The sequence below is a fragment of the Salvelinus alpinus genome, chromosome 7 (assembly GCF_045679555.1).
Source record: "Salvelinus alpinus chromosome 7, SLU_Salpinus.1, whole genome shotgun sequence".
NCBI classification, from domain to species: domain Eukaryota; kingdom Metazoa; phylum Chordata; class Actinopteri; order Salmoniformes; family Salmonidae; genus Salvelinus; species Salvelinus alpinus.
The window spans coordinates 7,210,241-7,232,654 of NC_092092.1; the positions used below are offsets into that span (position 1 = coordinate 7,210,241).

At 42.2% G+C, this 22,414-nt stretch overlaps 1 protein-coding gene across 3 annotated transcripts; it reads left to right on the forward strand.

Annotated features, from left to right (window-relative positions):
* The first annotated feature begins 1,702 nt into the window (after positions 1-1,702).
* On the forward strand, positions 1,703-14,756 carry LOC139580375 (G-protein coupled receptor family C group 5 member C-like). 3 transcript variants are annotated; one of them, XM_071408993.1, is made up of 5 exons: positions 1,703-2,022; positions 6,094-7,171; positions 12,050-12,150; positions 12,558-12,680; positions 13,338-14,756. In XM_071408993.1, exons 2-5 carry the CDS (start codon positions 6,109-6,111, stop codon positions 13,368-13,370), a joined length of 1,320 nt encoding a protein of 439 aa, XP_071265094.1. In that variant the 5' UTR covers positions 1,703-2,022; positions 6,094-6,108; the 3' UTR covers positions 13,371-14,756. The 3 variants fall into 3 exon arrangements, with proteins under 3 accessions (XP_071265094.1, XP_071265093.1, XP_071265092.1); XM_071408992.1 differs by lacking the exon at positions 1,703-2,022 and adding an exon at positions 3,092-3,618 and having other exon boundaries at positions 12,561-12,680; XM_071408991.1 differs by lacking the exon at positions 1,703-2,022 and adding an exon at positions 3,097-3,618.
* The last annotated feature ends 7,658 nt before the right edge of the window (positions 14,757-22,414 follow it).

Sequence of the window (22,414 nt, forward strand, 5' to 3'; positions counted from 1 at the left end):
TCCATGTGTGACACGTTAACTAGTAGCCTTCCATGTGTGACACGTTAACTAGTAGTCTTCCATGTGTGACACATTAACTAGTAGCCTTCCATGTGTGACACGTTAACTAGTAGCCTTCCATGTGTGACACGTTAACTAGTAGCCTTCCATGTGTGACACGTTAACTAGTAGCCTTCCATGTGTGACACGTTAACTAGTAGCCTTCCATGTGTGACACGTTAACTAGTAGCCTTCCATGTGTGACACGTTAACTAGTAGCCTTCCATGTGTGACACATTAACTAGTAGCCTTCCATGTGTGACACGTTAACTAGTAGCCTTCCATGTGTGACACGTTAACTAGTAGCCTTCCATGTGTGACACGTTAACTAGTAGCCTTCCATGTGTGACACATTAACTAGTAGCCTTCCATGTGTGACACGTTAACTAGTAGCCTTCCATGTGTGACACGTTAACTAGTAGCCTTCCATGTGTGACACGTTAACTAGTAGCCTTCCATGTGTGACACGTTAACTAGTAGCCTTCCATGTGTGACACGTTAACTAGTAGCCTTCCATGTGTGACATGTTAACTAGTAGCCTTCCATGTGTGACACGTTAACTAGTAGCCTTCCATGTGTGACACATTAACTAGTAGCCTTCCATGTGTGACACGTTAACTAGTAGCCTTCCATGTGTGACACGTTAACTAGTAGCCTTCCATGTGTGACACGTTAACTAGTAGCCTTCCATGTGTGACACGTTAACTAGTAGCCTTCCATGTGTGACACGTTAACTAGTAGCCTTCCATGTGACACGTTAACTAGTAGCCTTCCATGTGTGACACGTTAACTAGTAGCCTTCCATGTGACATGTTAACTAGTATCCTTCCATGTGTGACACGTTAACTAGTAGCCTTCCATGTGTGACACGTTAACTAGTAGCCTTCCATGTGTGACACGTTAACTAGTAGCCTTCCATGTGTGACACGTTAACTAGTAGCCTTCCATGTGTGACACGTTAACTAGTAGCCTTCCATGTGACATGTTAACTAGTAGCCTTCCACGTGACATGTTAACTAGTAGCCTACATGGAGTGCGCTGCCACCCTGTGGCTCTGATGTCAAAATGGTCGACTGTTGGACTAGTAGCCTGGTAAGAGCTGCACTGCCACCAGGTGTCTCCTCAATCCTCCTCTGATGAAATACGTATTTCTCTCTAATAGTGTGTGTGCAGATGCACAGCTAGGCTATTGACACATGGGGGGTGTCTATATATTTCATCATAGACTATACATGATCTGAGGAGAGGCACGAATATATCGACTACTTTATGTACAATGGTCTATTTCTAGGTTTGATGACCCAATGGCAAAGATACAGTATGTTCGACTCACCTCGGTCAAATGCAGCAGCTTGGACATGGAGCGCACGAGAGGCGCGCAAAACCTTTGAGCTACTTCCTGTGCGAACTATTTAATTATTCAAACTAGACACCTTTCATCCCTGCTTAATTAAACATACAACAAGTGACTTGTATTATTAAATTTAGAGTAACACTAACTGATCTCCCACTCTACCCTGTTAGTAGGCTATTCATCAAAATAGTGTGTGTGTGCGCGCGAGAGAGAGAGAAGGCGTGTGTGTGTGTGTGTGTGTGTGTGTGTGTGTGTGTGTGTGTGTGTGCGCGCGAGAGAGAGAGAGAGAGAGAGAAGGCAGTCACTATCCAGGGACCAGTCGCTCCTCTGTCCACATCACAGCCACAGGACTTCAGCACTAGTCGCCTAGTTTTGTGAGATCCAACCCTGACTTCAATATTTCAACATTTTACTAAAGCAGTGAGTGCAGTGTCATTAGGGCTAATTAAAAACAGCTAGAAACGGAATATACACGACATTTTCAAAGAGCTATTACCTTTTAACCCACTGGATAGGCTACCTGGAGACGATGTTGAGCGCGTTTTCTGTCGTTGTGGCTTAGAACAGGTGAACGAATAGCGACATTATCAAAGACCACCAAGAACGAAACACTGGTCAGTCATCCGAAGGTAAGGTCCTCTACAGATTATTGTCATAGTGAAAAGAGGTAGTGGGGGTACAGCGACTACGCACGGTCTAATAGTGACACTCAAAATACGTAGACTATGACTTTTTGAAAAGTGTTCCCAAAAATATAAATATTTAATAGTTGGTTAAAAGCCTATAATTGAGCGTCAGGGATCCGCTTAGCTGTTTTTAGCAACGCTATTTACACACTAGCGTTGCTAGGAATCAGCTTGCAAAAAAAAAACAGAATAGTCTGCCAGAAACGAAATACAATTCTATTTCAATTTACTCTGCCGATTCTGTAGGGTTGGGTCCTTATGCAGGAAGGGAATTGAGATGAAACATCTAATAAGACATAAATTAAAGCTGCATTATGTAACTTTTTGGGTGATCCCACCATATTCACATAGAAATGTGAGTTATAAATCTGTCATTCGGTAGATCTGTTCTATGTGCACTATTTCTATCCTTCACATTCTTAAGTTTCATTTTTGGTTATTTAACTTTCGGGTTAATTGCTTTGAAAGAGTGATATTCTGTGGAGTGATTTGTCAGAGCTTCCCGTTCTATCTTTCTGAGTTTTCTCTGGTTTTGTGTAGAACCACCTGCCACTGGACACCGATATTTATAAGATACATTTTAGCCCGAATCGAGAAGGAAGACAGTATACCCACATTGAGAACCCCTGGGTTAACATATCCATGGGCTTTTGTTTGGTTACTGAATGCCACCGAATCCTTGACTTTCTCTTTTAGTCTCTGTGTGTGTGTGTCCCTATGCCTACTAATACGTGTTTATGTGTGATAAGATCTCAACAATTGTCTCTCCATACTTCCTCCCGCCACAGACAACTGACTACCTGTTTTGTTACTTACTCCCTAGTCCCCAACACAAACTTAGTTACATTATTGGCAGAATTGCCAAGAAAATTATATTACATGAGGGTTATTGAATTAAGGCACATGGAAATACAGAAGTATGTCTCTCTTACGGCTGAGCAGTGGCTTCATGGCAGGAAACTGAACAGCATTTGCCACCACAACAACACCATCTAGGGAGGAGGTGAGGGCCCTGGGAGAGTGGTGCCAGGAAAATAGCCTCTCTCTCTCAACGTCAACAAAACAAAGGAGCTGATCGTGGACTTCAGGAAACAGCAGAGGGAGCACACCCCCCTATCCACATAGACAAGACCACAGTGAAGGTGGAAAGCTTCAAGTTCCTCAGCGTACACATCACTGATGATCTGAAATGATTCAACACCACACACAGTGAGGTGAAGAAGATGCAACAGCGCCTCTTCAACCTTAGGTGGCTGAAGACATTTGGCTTGGCCCCTAAAACCCTCACAAATGTTTACAGATGAACAATTGAGAGCATCCTGACGGGCTGTATCACCGCCTGGTATGGCAACTGCCCCACCCGCAACTGCAGGGCTCTCCAGAGGGTGGTGTGGTCTGCCCAACGCATCATCGGGGACAAACTACCTGCTCTCCAGGACAACTACAGCACCCGATGCCATAGGAAGGCCAAAAAGATCATCAAGGACATCAACAACCCGAGCCACGACCTGTTCAACCCACTATCATCCAGAAGGCGAGGTCAGTACAGGTGCCTCAAAGCTGTGACCGAGAGACTGAAAAACAGCTTCTATCTCAAGGCCATCCGACTGTTAAATAGCCATCACTAGCCGACTTCCACTCGGTTACTTAACCCTTCACCTTAGAGTGCTGCTGCCCGATGTACATAGACATGGAATTACTGGCCACTTTAATAATGTTACTCAACCCTTCACCTTAGAGTGCTGCTGCCCTATGTACATAGACATGGAATTACTGACCACTTTAACCTCTACATGATCGGTGTCCCCCCCTCGCGGGACAGTTGAGCTAACGTAGGCTAATGTGATTAGCATGAGGTTGTAAGTAACAAGAACATTTCCCAGGACATAGACATATCTGATCTGGGCAAAAAGCTTAAATCCTTGTTAATATAACTGCACTGTCCAATTTACAGTAGCTATTACAGTGAAATAATACCATGCTATTGTTTGAGGAGAGTGCACAGTTATGAACTTGAAAATGTATCAATAAACCAATTAGGCACATTTGGGCAGACTTGATACAACATTTTGAACAGAAATGCAATGGTTCATTGGATCAGTCTAAAATGTTGCACATACACTGCAAAATCTAAATTGCGCCTAACCTGGAACAATACATTGTGACCTTTCTCTTGCATTTCAAAGATGATGAAAAAAATAGTTTTTTTCTTTGTATTATCTTTCACCAGATCTAATGTGTTATATTATCCTATATTCATTTCACATTTCCACAAACTTCAAAGTGTTTCCTTTAAAATGGTATCAAGAATATGCACATCCTTGCTTCAGGTCCTGAGCTACAGGCAGTTAGATTTGGGTATTTCATTTTAGGCAAAATTTGAAAAAAAGGGTCCGATGGTTTTTAAACATCCTTCTTCAACCTGTCCCCTTCCCTTCATCTACACTGATTGAAGTGGATTTAACAAGTGTCATCAAATAGGTGATCATAACTTTCACCTGGATTCACCTGGTCAGTCTATGTCATGGAAAGAGCACATGTTCCTAATGTGTTGTACATGCATTGCTCCAACTATAACTTGAATTTGAGATTATGTGCCATGAGCCTTTTTAAAGCTTCTATTTTAAGACCAAGATTTGCCCTTGTGGTGAGTTTGTCAAACTCATCTAAACAACTGGCAACTTTTTTGAAAATAAGCATCCCTACAGTATCCCAGACTTATTTGAATGCTGTGCCATGCCATTTCTCTCTGTCCCCGTCAAATTACATTACACTGAGCAGACATTTTATAACCACATAGATCAAATCTAATGTTATTGGTCACATACAACATATTTACCAGATGTTGTTGTGGGTGTAGTGAAATGCTTGTGTTTCTAGCTCCAACAGTGCAGTAGTATCTAAAAACAATTCACAACAATACACACAAATCTAAAAAGTAAAAAAATGGAATTAAGAAATATATAAATTATTAGATCGAGCAATGTCGGAGTGGCTTTGACTGAAATACAGTAGAATAGAAAACAGTATATTCATATGAGATGAGTAAAGTGGCGTGTAAACATTATTTAAACATTATTAAAGTGACTAGTGTTCCCTTATTAAGCCTTGAGCCATGGATTGTGTACGTGTGAATGGGCAACACAAAAGATTTAAGTGCCTTTGAATGGGGTATGGTAGTAGGTGCCAGGCACACAGGTTTGAGTGTGTCAGGAACTGCAACGCTGCTGGGTTTTTCACCCTCAACAGTTTCCCGTGTGTATCAAGAATGGTCCACCACCCAAAGGACATTTAGCCAACTTGACACAACTGTGGGGAAGCATTGGAGTCAACATGGGCCAGCATCCCTGTGGAACGCTTTCCACACCTCGTAGAGTCCATGCCCTGATGAATTGAGGCTGTTCTAAGGGTAAACGGGGAGGGTGGGGGGTGCAACTCAATATTAAGAAGGTGTTCCGAATGTTTTGTACACTGTGTGTATAGAATGTGTGGTGTCTTGTGAGTGAATTTATATGGTGAGTGTGTGTGTGCTGTACTACACTGTATCCTCTGGCCGTAAAAGAGTGTCTCAACTGACATTCCTAAGTGTTATCATGTTCACACAGTGGACTCACTCTATACTTGTTTCAAACTCTTATCAATGATTCTCAAAAAGGACGTGGATAAATGCCAGCTTCAGAAATACCTTCAGTTTTTGTGTTTGCTGGATTATTTATACTTTCTAAGGCTCTGGTATTTTTACATAAAAAAAAGTAAAAAAATTAACATCTAAGCCATTTTAAACAGAAATCAAATCTTTCCATCTGTTGTTTGTGTGAAGTGGGTATACGTCGTTACATCCTGATTACAGTATGATTTTATCTGTTTGCTATTGACTCATGTTGACCTGCTTGGGTGTATCAAGAGTGACTCTTCAATGTATGACAACGTCACTGGTTTCTCTCTTCTCCCTCTTAAGAACCTTCTCATATGCCAACCTACTCAGTCTCTCCTTCTATCTCTGTGTGAACACAGGTGCTGCTCAACTCCATGGACCACACACTCCAGAGACTTCATCTCCTAGTCCCGACCGCCATCACTCTCTGGTCTTTCCCCGTCTCGATGGCCGCCAGTGTGACCCCAAGTGGGTGTGGCTCCAACGTAGACTCCCTGTACTACAGGCTGTGTGACCTCAGTGCCGTATGGGGCATCGTGCTGGAGGCGTTAGCGGGAGCCGGCGTGCTGGTCTCCATCATCCTCTTCATCGTCCTCCTGGCCAGCCTGCCCTTCATCACAGACAAGAATAGGATGCGCTCCGTGGGCCTCCACGCCTGCTTCCTGATCAGTACCCTGGGCCTCTTCTGCCTCACCTTCTCCTTCATCGTAGGGAAAGACTTCGCCACCTGCGCTTCGCGACGCTTCCTCTTCGGAGTGCTGTTCGCCGGGTGCTTCGCGTGTCTTCTCATGCAGTGTGTGAAGCTGAACCTCTTGGCCCGCAGGGGAGATCGGGTGCCCCGGGCCTCGGTGCTGTGTCTGGGAGTCCTGGGACTCTGGCTGGTGGAGGTGGTCATCAACACGGAGTGGCTGATCATCACTGTGGCTCGATATCCTCTCATGCTACTCAACGCTACAGGGATAGCACTTGGCACAGCCACAAACGTGCCCTGTAACATCACCAACCAGGACTTTGTCATGGCGCTGATCTACGTGTTGAATCTTCTCCTAGCTGTCATAGTGGCTTCCTTACCCACCCTGTGTGGGAAACACAAGCAGTGGCGCCAGGAGGGAGCCTTCATCCTCATCACGGGTCTCCTCTCTGTGTTCATCTGGGTGGCCTGGATCACCATGTACGTCTGGGGGAACCTGAGGACCGGCGGACCCAGCTGGGATGACCCTACCCTGGCCATCGCCCTGGTCAGCAACGCCTGGGTGTTCCTGATCCTCTACACCATCCCAGGGATATGCTCTCTGACCGGGGTAGAGGAGGGGGGCGCGCCAGGGTTCGGAGAGGACCTGAGCAGAGGTGTGGGCTATGAGAATATCCTGAAGGAGCAAGGAGCCCAGAGCATGTTTATGGAGAACAAGGCTTTCTCTATGGATGAGCCCAACTTCGGTATGTAGCCACACACACACACACACACACACACACACACACACACACACACACACACACACACACACACACACACACACACACACACACACACACACACACACACACACACACACACACACACACACACACACACACACGCACACACACACACACTAATAAGTACACTTCACTAGATACCAGGATGTTTTCTCCACTTGCTAGCACATTACATACAGTTAATATATCTAATATATCTAATACATCTCATATATATAATATATATAATATATATAATATATCTAATACATCTAATACATATAATATATCTAAAATATCTAATATATCTAACACATCTAATACATCTGAAATATCTAATATATCTAACACACTTAACCATTAGAAAGGGGAGGTTCAGCAGGTAGAGGAGGGTATGGGGCTTGTCAGCAGGTTCAGGAGGGAATGGGGCTTGTCAGCAGGTTCAGGAGGGTATGGGGCTTGTCAGCAGGTTCAGGAGGGTATGGGGCTTGTCAGCGGGTTCAGGAGGGTATGGGACTTGTCAGCAGGTAGAGGAGGGTATGGGGCTTGTCAGCAGGTTCAGGAGGGTATGGGGCTTGTCAGCAGGTTCAGGAGGGTATGGGGCTTGTCAGCAGGTTCAAGAGGGTATGGGACTTGTCAGCAGGTTCAGGAGGGTATGGGACTTTTCAGCAGGTTCAGGAGGGTATGGGGCTTGTCAGCAGGTTCAGGAGGGTATGGGGCTTGTCAGCAGGTTCAGGAGGGTATGGGGCTTGTCAGCAGGTTCAGGAGGGTATGGGGCTTGTCAGCAAGTTCAGGAGGGTATGGGACTTGTCAGCAGGTTCAGGAGGGTATGGGACTTGTCAGCAGGTTCAGGAGGGTATGGGGCTTGTCAGCAGGTTCAGGAGGGTATGGGGCTTGTCAGCAGGTTCAGGAGGGTATAGGGCTTGTCAGCAGGTTCAGGAGGGTATGGGGCTTGTCAGCAGGTTCAGGAGGGTATGGGGCTTGTCAGCAAGTTCAGGAGGGTATGGGACTTGTCAGCAGGTTCAGGAGGGTATGGGGCTTGTCAGCAGGTTCAGGAGGGTATGGGGCTTGTCAGCAGGTTCAGGAGGGTATGGGGCTTGTCAGCAGGTTCAGGAGGGTATGGGGCTTGCGTACGTATAGTCAGACATGTGAATAAAATAACATTGTTGTCTACGTGTAACAATCTGCACACTCTACAGCTTATTTGTTCATATTCCAATGTACATTATTTTCAATGACCCTGAGTCTGAAATAAAATATCTTCCAAAACAGTAAGTTGAAAAGAAACTGCGAGATGGATAAGAAAAGCTCACCGAATATGATTGAAACGGTACTGAATTTCACATCCAGTATACAGTACAATCTGCATACCTTAAAGAATTTGATATGCTGATGTGGTTTTAATCCTATTGGTGATCAGAATCTGATCTCGCAGGCTGCAGCAGAGCCAGACAGGACACTGTGTCTCCTCTCCTCTCCTCCCCTCCCACTCTATCTCTTTGATGCTGCTCCACCTGCCCTCGGCCTGCCCTGGCCTCATCTCATCACAATCAAATGGCACCCTGTTTCCTATATAGGGCACTACTTTTGACAAAAGGCACTGGTCAAAAGTAGTGCACTTTATATGGAATAGGGTGCCATTTGGGATGCAGACAATGGTTTAGGTCAGAGTGGGAGGGAGGGATAATAGCACATGTTAATGCGGATGGCGCCTTGTGAGTTAGCAGCTCTGTCCTGACTGAGGTTAACCTACTGTATGTCCTGGTCTGTTGAGATCAGCTGGCACCAGGTGACTAGTCTCTAGACAGACAGGTTAGATTTGATTTGATTTTGCCTCCCACAATGTACCAATGTTCCAGCATGTTGCCCAAGGTCTGGGATTTCTGAGAACATATCAATACAGTATTAGAACATAGAGACACATACAGTGTTTAGTCCGTTTATCCTGACTGGAGAATCATGTTTGATAAAATAAAAGGAACAAAAATATAATGAGCCCTCTGCTATCTGTCCTCTGCTATCTGTCCTCTGCTATCTGTCCTCTGATATCTGTCCTCTGCTATCTGTCCTCTGCTATCTGTCCTCTGCTATCTGTCCTCTGCAATCTGTCCTCTGCTATCTGTCCTCTGCTATCTGTCCTCTGCTATCTGTCCTCTGCTATCTGTCCTCTGCTATCTGTCCTCTGCTATCTGTCCTCTGCTATCTGTCCTCTGCTATCTGTCCTCTGCTATCTGTCCTCTGCAATCTGTCCTCTGCAATCTGTCCTCTGCAATCTGTCCTCTGCCATCTGTCCTCTGCTATCTGTCCTCTGCTATCTGTCCTCTGCTATCTGTCCTCTGCTATCTGTCCTCTGACACATCAGTTGCCATATCAAGCTAATAATGAAGTGAGAACAGAGAATGTTTTGACAAAAATAACCCCTTCCATATTTGGCGGTTTTATTTTCATATTTAACTATTATTAAATATTAACGGGAAATAATGTTTGTTTTAAAACTAATCAACCTTTTCTGGGAAGAGACTGAGAACGAAGGAGGATATCTGTCGTGATGAGAGAGAGCTATGAAACCAGAAAAAGTCCTTCATTGTCTTTGTTTATCCTGAGGACTTATTTAAACATTATTAACCAACCAAATCCTTTCTCTCCCACACATACATTCCATTCCCACCGGTCTACCAGGTGACTCAATGGGATTTAGTAATTGCACCCTTTTTTTTAGAACAGTGACCTAACCAGTGTACCATGCATACATAAACACTGACACACACACACACAAACACACACACATCAGCTTGCCCCAACATCACTGTTTGTGTTTGCGTTACCGTGATGTCTCAACAGCAAACAAGGTGTGGCAACAGTGTCAAGGTAGGCAGATATTTCACAGGGAGGACCAGGCATTTCCACCTGGGGGAAAATAAAAAATGTCTCTAACATTAACCAAGCATTATCCATCCTACCTTTTATAGAGGATTACTGTCTCTCACATTAACCAAGCATTATCCATCCTACCTTTTATAGAGGATTACTGTCTCTCACATTAACCAAGCATTATCCATCCTACCTTTATAGAGGATTACTGTCTCTCACATTAACCAAGCATTATCCATCCTACCTTTATAGAGGATTACTGTCTCTCACATTAAACAAGCATTATCCATCCTACCTTTTATAGAGGATTACTGTCTCTCACATTGACCAAGCATTATCCATCCTACCTTTATAGAGGATTACTGTCTCTCACATTAACCAAGCATTATCCATCCTACCTTTATAGAGGATTACTGTCTCTCACATTAACCAAGCATTATCCATCCTACCTTTTATAGAGAATTACTGTCTCTCACATTAACCAAGCATTATCCATCCTACCTTTATAGAGGATTACTGTCTCTCACATTAACCAAGCATTATCCATCCTACCTTTATAGAGGATTACTGTCTCTCACATTAACCAAGCATTATCCATCCTACCTTTATAGAGGATTACTGTCTCTCACATTAACCAAGCATTATCCATCCTACCTTTTATAGAGGATTACTGTCTCTCACATTAACCAAGCATTATCCATCCTACCTTTATAGAGGATTACTGTCTCTCACATTAACCAAGCATTATCCACTCTACCTTTATAGAGGATTACTGTCTCTCACATTAACCAAGCATTATCCATCCTACCTTTTATAGAGGATTACTGTCTCTCACATTAACCAAGCATGATCCATCCTACCTTTTATAGAGGATTACTGTCTCTCACATTAACCAAGCATGATCCATCCTACCTTTTATAGAGGATTACTGTCTCTCACATTAACCAAGCATTATCCATCCTACCTTTTATAGAGGATTACTGTCTCTCACATTAACCAAGCATTATCCATCCTACCTTTATAGAGGATTACTGTCTCTCACATTAACCAAGCATTATCCATCCTACCTTTTATAGAGGATTACTGTCTCTCACATTAACCAAGCATTATCCATCCTACCTTTATAGAGGATTACTGTCTCTCACATTAACCAAGCATTATCCATCCTACCTTTTATAGAGGATTACTGTCTCTCACATTAACCAAGCATTATCCATCCTACCTTTTATAGAGGATGCACATTTGACTGCACAGTGGAGATAATAGACGTATCGCCTGCGTCTGTTGTTTATGATCTTGTCATGGTGGTTGAATAGAACAAGCTACTATGACTGGTTGCTTGGGAACACTGAATACCCAGAGGATACTGCTTGAACGCGCCCGTGGATGTCTGACTACGTGGATTCGATTGAGATTTAGGATTTGAAAACGTGTTGATATAAAGAAAGTATCCATTGTCCCGACATAAACACTGAGTGTGCGAAACATTAGCAACACCTTCCTAATATTGAGTTGCACCCCTTTCGCCATCAGAACAGCCTCAGTTCGTCGGGTCATGGACTCTACACGTGTGGAAAGCTTTCTACAGGGATGCTGGCCCATGTTGACCCAAATGATTCCCACGGTTTTGTCAAGTTGGCTGGACGTCCTTTGGGTGGTGGGCCATTCTTGATACACACGGGAAACTGTTGAGCGTGAAAACCATACCCCGTTCAAAGGCACTTAAGTCTTTTGTCTTGTCCATTCACCCTCTGAATGGCAGACATACACAATCCATGTCTCAATTGTCTCAAGGCTTAAAAATCCTTCTACAACCTGTCTCCTTCCGTTCATCTACACTGATTTTGAAGTGGATTTAACAAGTGTCATCAATAAGGGATCATTGCTTTCACCTGGATTCACCTGAGTCAGTCTATGTCATTGAAAGACACTCAGTGTGTGATTGGGATCTAATGTTGTCGAATGTTTTCTTGTTATTTTACCTCGCAGGTCCCAAAGTTGTGTCTCCATACAGCGGCTATAGTGGTCAGATCCACCGTTCTGTCTACCAGCCCACTGAGCTGGCTCTCATCAGCAGGGGAATGGGGAATGTGAGTACTGGCCGTCAATTGTTTGTCCATACACACACACACACACACACACACACACACACACACACACACACACACACACGCGCGGGCGCGACACACACACACACACACACGGGCGCGACACACACACACACACACACACACACACACACACACACACACACACACACACACACACACACACACACACACACACACACACACACACACACACACACACACACACACACACACACACACACACACACACACACACTGCCACAGATTGTTGTTGTTGTGTTTTTCAATTATTTCATTAAAAGAAAGAGGGATCTTTATTCATATCCATTGTGTTTAAATATTCTTCCATTCTCTTTTGTACGGATCATGATAAGCATGTTGTGGTCCTTGTGTATCTCTGGTTGCAGCAGGAAATGTCTCACATCCCCCGAGCCTCCACCAACAACAGCTCCGTGGCCCACAGCGGGGCCAGTATCCTGTCGGCACGCACCGACGAGACAGCAAACACACAGACGCAGCAGGGCCACAGTGTAGGTGGAGATAGAAAGACCCTGTGATGTGTTTCCAAAATGGCACCCTATTCCCTTTGTAGTGCACTACTTTTGACCAGAGCCCTGGACAAAAGTAGTGCACTAAATAGGTAATAGGGTGCCATTTGGGACTCGCACCCGCTGTCCTCTGACATATTCTCCTCACCTCTCTCCCTGTCCATTCTCCTCTTCTCCTCTAAGAATGGTGGAAAATATAGTCCTTGTCTCACTCTCTTAGCATGGGGGGTATTTTGGCTACATGTATACAGTAAAGACACACAATCACAATGCATTCCTTCTCGGTCTACGTTTCCCCTTGACAAGCCTGTCACTTAAGTTTCTTCCCGGTCTTGTACTGTCGTCTTGTCTTATTGGACGGTTTCTATCTCTACATTCCTAGGAAATATGTTGTTGTTTTTTGTCCATCCACCTGTTTCTCTTATTGCTTTGGATCAGTCGTCTCTTTCACTTCATTCGTCCTGTGGGTTTCTGACTTTTTTCCGGTGTTAAGGCCTTTCCTTTGACCTTCTTTCAGCTGTGTTTTTTTTCTCACACGCATATTGCGTTAGCGTTGTCATTACACTATGCCTATTTATATGACATTAGGTCTATATCGTTTTTTTTTTACAATATCTCTCCATCTTTTTCTGTTTTCAGGGGAATGGGCTGCAGAAGATATCCCAGTGGTGAACACAGACTACTTTACACCTCTCTCCTCAATTCATTTTTATTGATACAGTTTCCTCATGTTGACTCTATTTTGCTGTTGTCCATTGCATCCTTGATATGAGCTGGTTTTAACGGGACCCATCACAACGAGGCCTACCTGAACTCTGACCTATTAGCCTATCAGACTCCAGAGGTGACGTTTAGGTGAACGACACAAACAGTTTGCCCTTTGTAAAACCCCTAAAGATGGACAGTCCTGTGTACGACATAACCCTCTATCGATAGATTGACAGTGCCTACAGGTCTGTCTGTCCCTGTTCCAGTTCCTGCCCATCTGTCTGTCTGACAGAAGTCAAAGCAACCCACAGAGTGGAGAGCAGGCCCATGGCATTGGGAGAGAACAATACCTTTTGCAGAGGTCACCTCTGACTATGAGCTGAGCTCTCCGCTGGACACACTGTGACAGATGAAATGTGAGCATGCTAACACCACGGAAAACTAGTCTCACTCTCTCTTAGCATGTGGGGGTGTATTTAGGCTACAAATATATATATATATACACACACACACACACACACACAGACACACACACACACACACACACACACACACACACACACACACACACACACACACACACACACACACACACACACACACACACACACACACACACACACACACACACACACACACACACACACACACACACACACACACACACAAACTCACAATAGTCACATACACAGTAGTCACGTGGAAGTGCAGCCAAGATCAGGATCAGTCAAGCGAGGGGGCAACTGGTGTGATGGGATAAACCTGTCATCCCAGTGTTCTCAGAAGAGGACCCCTTAACAGTGGAACATTCCATACCTGGAACACCCTCTATGGTTCCATGGAATCTTGGAAAATGACTCTTCTGTCACGGGGGATACCTACCTAACACTAATGCACTCAGTTATAAGTTTAGCATACAGAAAGCTTGCACTTTCAAGCTTTCAATTCAAGTAAGTGTCGATATTATTATGTCAATGTTTAGTGCCTGGCTTGTGAATGGGTCTCACTTTCAGAAAGTTAAAATTGCTATTTAAATTTGTAGCTAAAGGTTGTTGAATGACTTAATGTTAATGCCATGCCAATGAATGGCTTCTCACTACATATGTAAGGAAGCACTTGTTGTATGAAATGTTGTATGAATTTGGAAATTTGATATTTAAAACATAGCTATTTACAGTAATTACTTTTCTTGTAATCAGTTTTGAGCCAACACCTGTAAATGCAATAATGAATGTTCAATCTAATATGAAGTTGTAATGCAACAGTGAGTGAATTGATTGGTTGAACATACAGCCATTGATGTCTGAAAGAAAAATGAAAATCTAAATAAACATTTAATGATGAAGTACATACAGTCCAGAGAATCTGTCATAATAAATTAATATTATACCTAATACTGGTATTTACCCTAATACACTTATTTACCCTGATACTGTTATTTACCCTGATAATTTTAATACATAATACTGGCATTTACCCTGATACTGTTATTTAGCCTGATACTGTTAATACCTAATACTGTTATTTACCCTAATACTGTTATTTACCCTGATACTGTTATTTACCCTGATACTGTTATTTACCCTGATACTGTTATTTACCCTGATACTGTTATTTACCCTAACACTGTTATTTACCCTGATACTGTTAATACCTAATGCTGTTAATACTTAATACTGGTAATATCCAATACTGGCATTTACCCTGATACTGTTATTTAGCCTGATACTGTTAATACCTAATACTGTTAATACCTAATACTGTTATTTACCCTAATACTGTTATTTACCCTGATACTGTTAATACCTAATACTGTTAATACCTAATACTGTTATTTACCCTGATACTGTTAATACCTAATAATGTTAATACCTAATACTGCTATTTACCCTAATACTGTTTATACCTAATACTGCTATTTACCCTGATACTGTTTATACCTAATACTGTTATTTACCCTAATACTGGTATTTACCCTGATACTGTTAATACCTAATACTGTTATTTACCCTAATACTGTTATTTACCCTGATACTGTTAATACCTAATACTGCTATTTACCCTGATACTGTTAATACCTAATACTGTTATTTAACCGAATACTGTTATTTACCCTAATACTGTTATTTACCCTGATACTGTTATTTACCTTGATACTGTTATTTACCCTGATACTGTCATTTACCCTAATACTGTTATTTACCCTGATACTGTTAATACCTGATACTGTTATTTACCCTGATACTGCTATTTACCCTAATACTGTTAATACCTAATACTGTTATTTACCCTGATACTGTTAATACCTAATACTGTTATTTACCCTGATACTGTTATTTACCCTGATACTGTTATTTACCCTGATACTGTTATTTACCCTAATACTGTTAATACCTAATACTGTTATTTACCCTGATACTGTTAATACCTAATACTGTTATTTACCCTGATACTGTTATTACCTGATACTGTTATTTACCCTGATACTGTTAATACCTAATACTGGTATTTACCCTGATACTGTTATTTACCCTGATACTGTTATTTACCCTGATACTGTTAATACCTAATACTGTTATTTACCCTGATACTGTTATTTACCCTGACACTGTTAATACCTAATACTGTTATTTACCCTAGTACTGTTATTTACCCTGATACTGTTATTTACCCTGATACTGTTATTTACCCTGATACTGTTAATACCTAATACTGTTATTTACCCTAGTACTGTTATTTACCCTGATACTGTTATTTACCCTGATACTGTTATTTACCCAGATACTGTTATTTACCCTGATACTGTTATTTACCCTGATACTGTTATTTACCCTGATACTGTTAATACCTAATACTGTTATTTACCCTGATACTGTTATTTACCCTGATACTGTTATTTACCCTGATACTGTTAATACCTGATACTGTTAATACCTAATACTGTTATTTACCCTGATACTGTTATTTACCCTAATACTGTTAACACCTAATACTGTTATTTACCCTGATACTGTTAATACCTAATACTGTTATTTACCCTAATACTGTTATACCTAATACTGTTTTGTTACGTTACATCCTTATTCTATAATTGATTAAATAGTTTTTCCCCCTCAAACTACACACCCCATAATGACAAAGCAAAAACAGATTTTACATTTTTTTGCACATTTATTAAAAATAAAACACCGAAATATCACATTTACATAAGTATTCAGACCCTTTACTCAGTACTTTGTTGAAGCACCTTTGGCAGCGATTACAGCCTCAAGTCTTCTTGGGTATGACGCTACAAGCTTTCCACACCTGTATTTGGGGAGTTTCTCTCATTCCTCTCTGTAAATCCTCTTCAGCTCTGTCAGGTTGAATGGGGAGCATCGCTGCACAGCTATTTTCAGGTCTCTCCAGAGATGTTTTAGTGAGTTCAAGACTGGGCTCTGGTTGGGCCACTCAAGGATATTCAAAGAGTTGTTACGAAGCCACTCCTGCGTTGTCTTGGCTGTGTGCTTAGGGCCTTTGTCCTGTTCAAATGTCAACCTTTTCCCCAGTCTGAGGTCCTGAGCGCTCTGGAGCAGGTTTTCATCAAGGATCTCTCTGTACTTTGCTCTATTCAACTTTCCCACGTTCCTGACTAGTCTCGCAGTCCCTGCCGCTCAAAAACACTCCCACAGCATGATGCTGCCACCACCATGCTTCACCGTAAGGATGGTGCCAGATTTCCTCCAGACGTGACGCTTGGCATTCAGGCCAAAGAGTTTAATCTTGGTTTCATCAGACCAGATAATCTTGTTTCTTATGGTCTGAGAGTCCTTTGGTGCCTTTTGGCAAACTCCAAGCGGGCTGTCATGTGCCTTTTACTGAGGAGTGGCTTCCGTTTGGCCACTCTACCATAGAGGCCTGATTAATGGAGTGCTGCAGAGATCATTGTCCTTCTAAGGTCATCCCATCTCCACAGAGGAACTCTGGAGTGCTGTCATTGTGACCATTGAGTTCTTGGTCACCCCCTTGACCAAGGCCCTTCTCCCTCGATTGCTCAGTTTGGCCGGGCAGCCAGCTCTAGGAAGAATATTGGGTGTCCAACTTGTAAGTCGCTCTGGATAAGAGCGTCTGCTAAATGACTTAAATGTAAATGTAAATGTGTTTGAAACTTCTCCCATTTAAGAATGATAGAGGCCATTGTTTTCTTGGGGACCTTCAATGCTGCAGAAATGTTTTGGTCCCCTCTCCCCACATCTGTGCCTCGACACAATCCTGTCTTGGAGCTCTACGGACAATTCCTTTGACCTCATGGCTTGGTTTTTGCTCTGACATGCACAGTCAACTGTGGGACCTTATACAGGCAGGTGTGTGCCTTTCCACATCCTGTCCAATCAATTTAATTTACCACAGCTGGACTCCAATCAAGTTGTAGAAACATCTCAAGGATGATCAACGGAAACAGGATGCACCTGAGCTCAATTTCAAGTCTCATAGCAAAGGGTCTGAATACGGGTCTGTAAATAAGGTATATGTTTTACTTTTAATACATTTGCAAAAATATCTAAAAACCTGTACTTACTTACTTACTTTTTCATTGTGAAGTATTGTGTATAAATTGCTGAGTTTTTTATTTGATTTTATCAAATTTAGAATAAGGCTGTATTATAACAAAATATGGAAAAAGTAAAGGGGTCTGAATACTTTCCGAATACACTGTATATGCTAGTCTCCCTATGCAGATGGGTTGCCTCTTATGTTAACAATGTTCCAACATACTGTTGCCCTAGGTATGGGATTTCACAGACTAGATACAGGTACAGTAACTTCCAAAATAAAGGAAACCCCAACATAAAGTGTCTTAATGGGGCGTTGGGTCACCATGAGTCAGAACAGCTTCAAAGCACCTGGCATAGATTCTACAAGTGTCTGGAAATCTATTGGACGGATGTGACACCATTCTTCCACAACAAATACCATAATTTGGTGTTTTGTTGATGGTGGTGGAAAACACCGTCTCATAAGCCACTCTAGAGTCTCCCATAAGTGTTCAATTTGGATGAGATCTGGTGACTGAGACGGCCATGGCATATGGTTTACATCATCTTCATGCTCATCAAACCATTCATTGACCACTCGTGCCCTGTGAATGGGGGTATTGTCATCCTGGAAGAGAACACTCCCATCTGGATAGAAATGATTCACCATAGATTAAAGGTGATCACTCAGACTGGCTGTGTATTTATTTCTCTCTCTCTCTCTCTCTCTCTCTCTCTCTCTCTCTCTCTCTCTCTCTCTCTCTCTCTCTCTCTCACACATCATTTCCATAGCCACCTGTGATAAGGGCCTCTGTGGAACTCCCCTCAGGGTCTCTGCTTTAGACTAACTATGCCTTTTAAATGGCCCCCTATTCCCTATATAGTGCACTACTTTTGACCAGAGTCTTCATGTGCTAGAAGGCTCCAACATCAGGTCAGTTAAGGCATAACAACACAGAGAGACAGTCCAACACACTACCTGTTTTTGAAGTTATGTTTAAATGGAGAGTGGTATAGTGAGATTGCTACAAGGATGTAGGGCAGTGTGTTGCGTTCACTGCCAAGAATGTGCTTTTGTTTGTAAGAGAGCCGGCCCCTGTTGACTTTCGCTCCCCTCATTTGTTTTGCCTGTAATTTTACTAAACCATAAATCTCCCACGCAGGGCCGGTGTGTATTTGAATAGAACAGATAAGTTCATATACTGCACAGTCAGGTAGTTGCTAGTCTCTTGTTATAGACTGATAATATTATCGAGTAGCTGGGACAGTGCATTGGAAATGTTAGGTTAGGTTGTTGTGGAAAAGGATAACATAAATTGTTATTGTACACAAAAAATGACAGAAGAATTGTTTGGCAGAAGGTCATTTCTGCAGCATTATTTTCTAGGTGTGTTTTACCGATACCCAGACGGTCTGATCAACCGGTGAAGAGAGAGAATTGGAAAAGCAGTCGTGGTTATTTTCATAATAGCGCGTCATTACATAATGTCCCGTACCGTACGTGGTCATTACAATGTGTCAGTTAAACTGACTGGTATTAGATGGATGGAACGATACCAGTCATCAAAGGGGATGGAAATAATTAATCTAGGTTTGTATAATCCTTTTTCTGCCTTTGATATGAAAGATACCATACATCTATCCATAGTCCTCTCCCTGGTTGTATTATGACAACATAAGAGAGGCCTAAAGTAAGACAGGATATAGTATAGTTGTCACGTTTTGACCATAGTTCTTTTGTATTTTCTTTGTTTTAGTGTGGTCAGGGCGTGAGTTGGGTGGGTAATCTATGTTTTCTATTTCTGTGTTGGTTTTCTGTGTTTGGCCTGATATGGTTCTCAATCAGAGGCAGCTGTCAATCGTTGTCTCTGATTAGGAACCATATTTAGGTAGCCTGTTTTCTGTTGGGTTTTGTGGGTGGTTGTTTTTTGTTTTTGTCTTTGTGTGTCTGCACCAGATAGAACTGTTTCGGTTTTCACTTTGTTGTTTTTGTATTTTGAGTTGTTCACTTTCATTAAATAAGATGAACAATTACCACGCTGCGCATTGGTCCTCCAATCCTTCTAACGTCTCCTCCTCAGACGAGGAGGAAGACGACAGCCGTTACAATAGTACTGGTTTATAGTCCAGAATATCCACTTGTGTGTTGATATACAAAAAAGGGTTCTGAAGGGGTTCTCTGTGGAGCGATAGGGTTCTACCAAAAACCATTTTCATCTGAAGAACCTTTTTGGAAAACGAGGGTTCTTTAAAAGGCAAAGGGTTCTACCTAGAATCTTTAACATCCTAAGAACCCTTTTTTGGAAGAAAGGGTTCTTTGATAATTCTTTGGAAGGGAAGAAGGGTTCTACGTATTTGTTTTCTCTTTTAAATAGTGCCTGAACATTAGTGTTTACCTCAGTGTTTAACATCAGGAGTTGAGTACTCTGATCAGTTTAAAAAGATAGGTGTGAGAATGTTTTTAAACTGTACCTGTATGGGAATATTTGTGCATATATCTAGTATTCCCTTAATAATTTTACATATACAGTACTGACAGTACTAGTTGATATAATTGATTTCTTTGCAAGATTTCTGTTTTTTAAATGTGTATTTTCTGGGATTTTATTGAGCAGTGTAGGAGAATAGAAGGGCGTATGAGTGAACCAGAAGTGTACACAGCAAATTGACCAGTTTTACAGTGTTGATTTTTCCAGTATAACATTTTTTTGTGCTGATTTAGGAGTTAAATTAACACTCAGTGGTGTAAAAGAACCCCAGTGTTGATGTTAATAACCAGAGTTGAGAGTGATTAAGTAAAACATGCCCCAGTTGTTTATCCGTTATCCTTGGCAGTGTCAGTAGAGACATTTTTGTATCTGGGATGGGCTACTTATATCTGTTATGCTGGCACCACCCTATACAGGGCTATAGTCTCAGGTCTATAAAGGATAGGGATAGACTGAGAGGAGGGTATGAATGAGTTTGAATGCGTTGTCGGTCCTCTATCCTCGTCCCCATGTCAACGTGGCATTAACTGACTTATACTCTGCTGCCTCGTTCTTGAAACCATGGAAACTAAAACTAATCAACACAAACCTTAAAGTATGGTAGCACCTTCACACACTCACTCACTCACACACACATACACACTCACACAAACTCTCACACTCACCACTCCGACTCGACAAGCACTTTCACCCCACCCCAGCCCCCTTAAAACCAAGGCTTGTATTTCACTGTCCCTCAAATACCCCTGGTTTACTTCGCACCCCTTACTGGCAAGAATGCATTTCCGCACTTTGCTAAAAGCTGCCTAGAATCAAGTAAATAATTGTCCAATTATCACCATCAAAGTAAAACTAGCAGTGCTCTAGGGCACTTGAAGTAAAGTATGCAGTGTCACCAGCTTCATTCTTATTGCTTGGAACATATTAACACACTCTCAAATAATAAGTGTGTGGTTAAGGTACATTACAGTGTTGTTCCCTGCGGTACACAAAGGTCAAAGGGTACACTTCACATGTACACATATGTCACGGATCCAATGTAGGGTTATAAAAAACCCATTATGTGACGTATGTACAGAAACGGGGTTTTAACAATAGCTGATATATCATGTAAGAGCAGAGAGGTTAAATAGAGAGATGTGGTTCTTTGTCTCAGCGCCGCCCACACATGATGACTCTGTTACACAATGGATGCATCTCAAATGATACCATATTCACTATAGAGTGGAGTGAACTACATAGGTAATAGAGTTCCATTTGGAACGCTTGTCAGAGCTCTGTTTCTGAGGCCAAGAGGAGTCTCCTACATATTGTCAAGAGGCGTCTCCTACATATTGTCAAGAGGAGTCTCCTACATATTGTGAAGAGGAGTCTCCTACATATTGTGAAGAGGAGTCTCCTACATATTGTCAAGAGGAGTCTCCTACATATTGTGAAGAGGAGTCTCCTACATATTGTAAAGAGGAGTCTCCTACATATTGTAAAGAGGAGTCTCCTACATATTGTCAAGAGGAGTCTCCTACATATTGTCAAGAGGAGTCTCCTACATATTGTGAAGAGGAGTCTCCTACATATTGTGAAGAGGAGTCTCCTACATATTGTCAAGAGGAGTCTCCTACATATTGTGAAGAGGAGTCTCCTACATATTGTGAAGAGGAGTCTCCTACATATTGTAAAGAGGAGTCTCCTACATATTGTCAAGAGGAGTCTCCTACATATTGTGAAGAGGAGTCTCCTACATATTGTGAAGAGGAGTCTCCTACATATTGTCAAGATGAGTCTCCTACATATTGTAAAGAGGAGTCTCCTACATATTGTCAAGAGGAGTCTCCTACATATTGTAAAGAGGAGTCTCCTACATATTGTCAAGAGGACCCTCCTACATATTGTCAAGAGGCGTCTCCTACATATTGTGAAGAGGAGTCTCCTACATATTGTAAAGAGGAGTCTCCTACATATTGTAAAGAGGACCCTCCTACATATTGTGAAGAGGAGTCTCCTACAT